This window comes from Merops nubicus, unplaced genomic scaffold, assembly GCF_000691845.1.
Source record: "Merops nubicus isolate BGI_N331 unplaced genomic scaffold, ASM69184v1 scaffold32513, whole genome shotgun sequence".
Lineage (NCBI taxonomy): Eukaryota > Metazoa > Chordata > Aves > Coraciiformes > Meropidae > Merops > Merops nubicus.
This window is the reverse complement of record NW_008600189.1, coordinates 1-7,791: the sequence shown is the minus strand read 5'-3', so window position 1 is coordinate 7,791 and position 7,791 is coordinate 1. Positions and strand designations below refer to the sequence as shown.

The following is a 7,791-nucleotide window of genomic DNA, read 5'->3' as shown; positions in this document are numbered from 1 at the left end:
CAAGCCCCCCAGCCTGCCCCAGCCAGGCCAGCGCCCGGCCAGTCGGCGCAGCCAGCGCCGCACCAGGGTCCCCAGGGCACAGTGCCAGCCCCCCACGGCTGGTCTTATCTCCTCACACTGCCAGCAGGAAAGGGAACAGCATGGGCAAAGGCACCTGCCCGTGGCCCACCACGGCCTGTCCCACGCCAGGAGGAAGCAGAGCTGTAATTTCCCTCCAGGACAGCGTGCCCCCAGATGAAACAAGGCCAGAGCGGCCTCCACCGCGGGGGCTCCGTCACCAGGGGGGACACCAGACCCTTCCCTGCAGCCCTGAGCCACAGCCATCAGCCAGAGTCCTTAAAGGACCTTTATCTCCACCACCTGCACGAGGTGAACCACCAAGCTGTGTGGAGCCAAGGTCAGAAACACGCCTCAAGTCCCCAGCACCCGCGAGGAGGTGGCCAGTGGGGGGTTTTATTTCCGATCCAAACGTTCTCTGGATCTTTCTGAACTCGGGCGAGCAGCAGATGCTGCCGAGCTTCCCTCCAGGCTTTGCAGGTCCCTGCAGAGGCCTCCTGGGCCAGCCCCAGTGGGTCACACACGCAGCGAAGCACAAAAGGTCAGTACCTCCCAAGGGGCAGAGGGTGTCGTCCTCGGGTCGGCCGTCCTGCCCGTCAGCCGCGCCGCGGGGCTGCCGCTCCACCCAAAACAAGGGGGGGGTCTCTAAGGGGCAGGCACTCCTGCTGGCACCATAACGGCTCCACTGTACGCCCAACTGAAAGAAAAAAGGAAATTAAAGAGGAAAAGCTGGATGGGATAACAGCCAGGCCTGGGGGCTGCTCTTGCCACATGCAGTTTTAAGGAGGCGTTTGCCCTCGGTTCCAACGACCCGTGGAGGTCCAGCCAAGGCCCGAGGGAGCGACCACGTGGGCAGGCACAGGATCCTCCTCCACACCCCCCGTGCTGAGGCACCTCTGGGCACGAGGCCACCGGTGGTAGCACAGCAAGGCCAGACCCGGGATGGCTCCAGGGGTGAGGCCAAACCTTTACTGTTCTGACAAAGCCTTGCCACCGTTTAATTTCCTTTTTTGAAAGCTGAGCAGTAGGGCTGCTCTGGAGAATCCTCCTCAGCCCCTCAGCAGAGTAGAAGCACTAGCAGTGGGCACCGAAGCCGTTATGATGTCAACATGAATGCTCCCCAAACACCAGCCCTGCCAGCACCAGCTCCAGGTCTCCAGATCCTACGACTCCCAGCTCCGAGCAGCGGCAGGGAGGGAGACTCAGGAGGACTAAGGTGGAGTTGGGATTTCCTAGAAATGTTTTGCTATTGTTTCAGAACAATGATCCCCAGCCCGGGGACTGGGGAAGAGAATGCAGAGCTCCGGATGCAGAGATGAGATCAGACAGGGCACCGTGTGCCCTCCCCCTGCTCTGCAGCACCACCTGCTGCGGGACTGCTGGATGCTCCCGGAGCCACGGGACCTCTGCGCCCAGTAGCCACCCAGGGAGAAGGAGGGAAGACAGGAAGGATGTCCCACACAGATACAGGACATTGCTCTGTTTTGCAAGGAATAGAAAGTACAGCTCTTGGACCAAACCCACTCCAGTTTGGCTCCAAAAACCTCACTCAACAGGTTTCTGACTTTGGAGGGAGGACAGCTCGCCCTGCTGCTGAAGCTGCTCGCAGAACATCAGCCTGTTGCAAGTTAAACCCAAGCAGGAGACACGTTCCAGAGTTAATGGCCAAAAGGAATTGAAGAGGAGTGGATGTGTGAGCCCTCCAAGCTGGGCCAGCAAAGGGAGCTAAGTGCCTGCCCACAGCAGAGACAAACCCTGCAGCCCAGCCCCGAGCAGCTGCTGGCCACGCTGGCCACCTCACCCCCTCCTCACCCAGCCACCAGGGGAGACGGGTGACCCACAGGAACAGAGTCCCTGCCAGGGGCTCCCAGTGCCATGGCTGATCCCTCCTGCCACAGAGGAAAGATGCACCCTGGCAGCCAGCCCCAGAGGAAGGCAGAGGATACAAAAGCTGATCCTAGTGCGACCTCCTTCCAGCAGCACCTCTGCAAGAGCAGAGGGGAGCACTGCAGACACCCCGGGAAGTGCTGACACTTCTTGCTGACCAGACACGCTGGGGTGGGACACAGAAGTTACCCAGAGGCACAACTGGGTTCCTCTGCAGCAGCAGCTCCAGACACAGGCAACCAGCTTTCACAAACCTCTGTCCAGAGCTAGCAACACCCCACACCCACGCTCCGCTGCCGAGTGCCTCCCCACCACCCCTTTTCCTTGAGAAAGAAGAAGGGGGAAAAAACAGCAGAAAGAGCAACGCCCGGGGCACATCCCCCTCCCGCGGCGCTGGCACTTACTCTGGAGTTTTTTAAAGTGCTGGGAGTGCTGTCAGGGATGGCGGGGTTGCGGGAGAGCCGGGAGGCGAAGGGCTCGTACATGTGGTAGAGGGAGCGGATGACGCAGGCCCGCAGGCAGTGCAGCTTCTCCATGGACTCGGGGCGCAGGCGCAGCGGCAGGTAGGCGTCCAGGCTGTAGTGCCTGCAGACAAACCCCACAGCTTGAGGGCTCAGACATCAGTGCTGAGAGAGAACTGGATCAAACCCACTCTAGTTTGGCTCCAAAAACCTCACTCAACAGGTTTCTGACTTTGGAGGGAGGACAGCTCGCCCTGCTGCTGAAGCTGCTCGCAGATCATCAGCCTGTTGCAAGTTAAACCCAAGCAGGAGACACGTTCCAGAGTTAATGGCCAACAGGAATTGAATTGTGGAGCAGAGGTGCTCCACGGGTGCTGGAGGAAACCACATCACAGCCTCAAAGGCTCGGCCCAGGTTTGCAGCACACCCAAGCTTCTCACACCACAGTTCCCCCGTAGGAGCTTGCAGAGGGTTTGCCCCAGATCTGATGGTGTTGGGTGCCCAAGGTCCTGCAGGGTCCTGCAGGTTCAAGGACTGAGCTTGCTGGGCACTGCCTGAGCAGTCTGAACTCCTGCACCCCAGGGTCCTTCTCTGATCAGGTGCCAAAGGAGCCTCTGCTTGGGCAGCCCACCCAGGAACAGGGATGAGGGTGACCAGGGCTATCTGCTGTGTGCTCCTGCTGCCTGGGCAGCACCTGAGAGAGAGGTGAAGAAACTGTTCTGTCCTGAGGGAAGGTCCAAGGGCAGAAGGATTTGTTTCAAGTTTTGACCACCTCCTTGCTCCTCTTCTCCTACGTTGTTAATAACTTACTTCTGCTACTGAGACAGCTCCAAAATGCCCCAGTTTCTCTAGGCCACTGTAATCACAGGAAGGTGGCCACGACCAAAGCTTCAGGCAGGGCAAGTTCTCCACCAGTGACATTTGCCTGTCTCTCACTCAGGCAATGGCACTGACCTTCCCATACACACTTTGGGTGCTTCACACACACAGCCCAGTGTTAAAAGAGGAGCATGGAGCCCACAGCATGCAGAAAAGCACACAGTGCTTTGAGATTTTATACAGGGCCTGCATTAATATGCCCCACAGATCCATGTCCAGGTCCAGAGCAGATGTGATATACCACAGCACTTGTCAAAGGAGGACCAGGTCACCATGTCAATCTGCAAACATGATGGGACCCTCATCTAAAGGGAACTATTCACAGGATCCCAGCCTGGTGGGGTTGGGAGGGACCTCTGGGGATCATCTCATCCCACCCCCCTGCTCCAGCAGCTCCCCCACAGCAGCATGCCCAGGGTCACAGCCAGGCAGGTTTGGGATCTCTCCAGAGCAGGAGACTCCACAGCCTCTCTGGGCAGCTGCTCCAGGCTCTGCACCCTCACCCCAAAGAAGTTTCTCCTCCTGCTCAGGTGGCACCTCCTGGGTTCCAGTTGGTGCCCGTTGCCCCTTGTCCTGTCCCTGGGCACCACTGACCAGAGTCTGGCCCCAGCCTCTTGCCCCCCAGGGCCCTTTAGCTCTTGCTCAGCACTGATCAGATCCCCTCTGAGGCTTCTCCTCTCCAGCTGAACAGCCCCAGGGCTCTCAGCCTGTCCTGGCACAGAGAAGCTCCAGGGCCCTCAGCATTTTTGTAACCTCTGCTGCTCCAGCATCCTGTTGTCTGTCTTGAACTGGGGGGCCCAGCACTGGACCCAGTACTCCAGAGGTGGCCTCACTGGGGCAGAGCAGAGGGGGAGGAACCTCGACCTGCTGCCCACACTCATCTGCACGCAAACCTTATTCCCACACTTAGAGCTCTGCAGAGAGCTGTTCACTGCCAAAGCCTCCTCCAAACAGTTCACAGCCTCTCTGGAGCCTCACCTTCTGTAGAGCCTGGTCCAAAAGGCAGCAGTGCAGGTTACAGTCCAGGCCTTCTTGCAAATCAAAGAAAACCTGACAATGTCTTCGGGGCGAATGTAGGAAGCCAACAGCAGCCAGATATCAATGGGGTATTCTTCTCCACCACCCCCATCAGGGTTTTCTAAACACAAGGAAGGTATGTTAGTGCAGTAAATAACTTTCATCAAGTCCCACCTAGAGGCACGTGCACAGGGTAAGCAGCTGAAGGATGTATAGACACAGTCAGCCAAACAAGCCCAAGTTGGTACAAATTCACTATCACAACAGAGCCACTTCTCCCAAGGAACCAGCAACAGGACAAGAGGAAAAGGGCTCAGGTTGTGCCAGGGGAGGTTTCTGTGGGATATTACAAAGAATTTCTTTCCTGAAAGAGTGATGAGGCACTGTCCCAGGCTGCCCAGGGAGGTGCTGGAGTCACCAGCCCTGGAGGGGTTCAAAACACGTGTAGATGTGGCACTTGGGGACATGGTTTGGTGCTCATCACAGAGCTGGGTTGGCAGTTGGACTTGATGACCTTCAGAGGTCTTCTCCCACATGAAGTTTTCACCAGTTTTCACACACATGCCCACCCTCAAGGCCATTCCACCTTCCCTTGCTGGGCAGGCAGCACTGCTTAGCCCAGCCACCCTGGTCACACAAGTGTGTGAGGTGGCAGATCCAGAGAGTAACTCTGCTGAGAGGCTTCTCTGGAGGGTTCTGCTCCAAACAGCCCAGCCTGGAGCAGGCTGACCCTGAGCTTTTTGTTCTGGGTCTCATCCAGCTGAGTTCTGAGTGTATCCATGGATGGAAACCCCCCCAGCCTGTCTGGACCCTGTGTCAACACCTGAGACCTTCACAGCTAAAAAATAAGTGGAGATAGGAAAATTAGATGGTGAATAGAGGGGAGAGTTCAGGGAAAGGATGGCCAAGCTCAGGAATATTTATCAAAATTGCTCATTTAACAGGTCATCAAAAAATGGTTAACTCTGGAAGTCCCTGAACATCCAGGCATTGCCATTCTTTGGTTTTGTAGGAGCTCTGTGAGGGAGGGCAAGTGATTCTCTGCAGCAACTGGATAATCTGCTGCCCTTCTTAAATCTGTAATTTCATTAAAGCTTCTTGGATGGATGAGTTTTAATGCAATTCAGCCTGTTCTTCACCTCAGAGGTGTCAGAACTGCTCAGCCAGAACTGAAGGGTCAGAAACTCCCTTTGTTCCTGGAGCATTTTTCAGTTAACACCACAAGGTTCTCCACAGACACTGCTCCAACTTTAGGAGAAAAAAAACCTTCAAAGAACATAAATAGCTAAACACTGAACATTAAGAGACAGGAAACATACAACCTGTACACAGTGCTGACAGAAGGAATTGCTACAAGGTTTGCTAAGTGGCATAAAGGAGATGGTTAAGAACCTGGGGGTGCCAGATCCAATCCTCAGACAGCAGGTTAATTAATATCAAGGGGCAGGATTTATCCTCATGTGTTAATTGCTGTGTCCATGGCCAAGGAAAGCTCTGGATGTGACCCCTTCCCTGCACCACTACAGATTTACAGCAGGCTGTAACACCCACTTTGCTGTTCAGTTTGGACTTGAGAAGATCCAAAGCACCCAGCTGCTGGACTGCAGAGCAGCCAGGGGCATCACTGGGCTGCTGCCACTGTCTCTCCCCTTCACAAGGAGCAGCAGTAAGGCTGTGGTGGAAGAGAACAGTGTCTTCCCACGCTTGTAACTCCCTAACTCCAGCCACTGGGATATTCTTATTTTCCCAGGCTTCAGGAGGATGTCTTAACTAGAGCACAAGGCTGTGAGGAGCAGCTGAGGGAGCTGGGGGTGCTGAGCCTGGAGCAAAGGAGGCTCAGGGGAGACCTTCTGGCTCTGCACAGCTCCTGACAGGAGCCTGGAGCCAGGGGGGGGTCGGGCTCTGCTCCCAAGGGACAAGGGACAGGACAAGAGGAAAGGGCCTCAAGCTGCCCCAGGGGAGGTTTCAGTTGTCCCTGAGGAACAATTTCTTGCCCTGGAGGGTTGCCCAGGGCTGTGCCAGGCTGCCCAGGGCAGTGGTGGAGTCCCCACCCCTGGAGGGGTTTCAGCACCATGAAGATGTGGTGTGAGGGACATGTTTTAGTGGTTCCCTGGCAGTGCTGGGGGAGTGGTTGGACTTGATGATCTTAAGAGTCATCTCCAGCCAACAGGATTCTGTGAGAAGTGAGTAACCTGTCCCAGAGGAGCACTGTGCACCTCCAGCCCCTGATGGATGTGGATGCATTACATAAACGAGTTCCAGCATCAATAAAGCTTTTCTTCAGCTTAAAATTTGTTTCCCAACCTGAAAACAAACTGCTATTGGAAAACCCTGGAGGAGCACAGTTTGTTGGGCACCCTGCATTGCAGATTCTCTGTGGAATTGCACAACGTGGCAATGCTGAAGGGTACAGCTCCCTGGGATTAACTTAACACAATGCCACCAAGCCCCAACTCACCTCCTTCTGGAAAAAGAGCCTCTAAACTCACTGGGAACAAACCACAGCCTTGGAAATGGCCTGAAGACAGAGCTTGGACTTTGCCAGCAAAGGCATCCAGGACAGCAGCATTCCCTGGTTCCACCCCAAAGCAAACCCTGCTTTCACCACCTCCAATGAGGCAGCACAGCCAGTGGCAGAATTTCACAGCTCTTTCCAAGAGCAACGTTTGGAGGAGCCCTCAGGCTTTGATTTCATGCCCAAAGCTCTGCTTTGGTGAGCAGACAACACCTTGGAGTCCCAGCAGGCTTAGAAGTGACTTAACCCTCGGCCCTGCTTTGTGCACATACAAGCTGCACAAGGAAGAGCCTCAGGAGCAGCCAGAGGACAGCAAACATGGAGATCTCACAGGCAGCAGAGCAAAAGCAGCCACGGTACCTCTGTGCCTCTGGCTCTTCTTCTTCCTGGAGGCAGCTCGCCCGGGGCCGTTCTCCTTCGCGTCCGTCTCGTCGCTGCTCTCACAAGACTCTCCTGACAGGGACAGAACCTCCTCAGCAGGGACACAAGAAGCTTCCAGCCCACAGAGGGATTTCACTAGAACGACAAGCAAGGACACAGTACAGCAGCAGAGAGGAAAAGGTGATGTGAGTTCAGTGGAAGCACTGCTAAGAACACCGGCTGCGTTAAAGCTCTCTGGTGAGTGAGCCAAGCAGGAAATCCTGGGCCCCAGGATTACCCTGTCAGAGAAAGATCAGCACAGGGGAGTGAACTGGAAACAGAGTTATTCAGCTTCTGGTTTTCAGGAATGAATAATGAGGATGATTACTAGCACATTATGCAGATGATCCCATTGGTTTAGCTGAAGCTGTTTACAGTTCTGAATAAAACAACAGGCTCTGTTTTTTTCTGCAGCACTAACTGGTTGCCCTGCATACCAGAGTGTCCTCACATGCCCACTGCTGAGCCTGCAGAGCCACCACCTCCCCTGGATCCACTCTGGAACGCAGAGAAGACACGTTCCCTCTCAGCAGGACAAAGGGAACCTGCAGCTGA

At 55.4% G+C, this 7,791-nt stretch overlaps 1 protein-coding gene across 1 annotated transcript in view; it reads right to left on the bottom strand.

Annotated features, from left to right (window-relative positions):
• The window catches only part of LOC103770379 (transmembrane protein 183B-like), a gene marked incomplete at its 5' end in the record, with an annotated part of 11,559 nt that extends 4,227 nt beyond the window's left edge, over positions 1 to 7,332 (bottom strand). The window contains 3 exons of the mRNA XM_008937637.1: positions 2,349 to 2,529; positions 4,263 to 4,422; positions 7,177 to 7,332. Of these exons, the coding sequence (XP_008935885.1) occupies positions 2,349 to 2,529; positions 4,263 to 4,422; positions 7,177 to 7,332 (497 nt within the window). The remainder of the gene's footprint in view (positions 1 to 2,348; positions 2,530 to 4,262; positions 4,423 to 7,176) is intronic.
• Between the last annotated feature and the right edge of the window lie 459 nt (positions 7,333 to 7,791).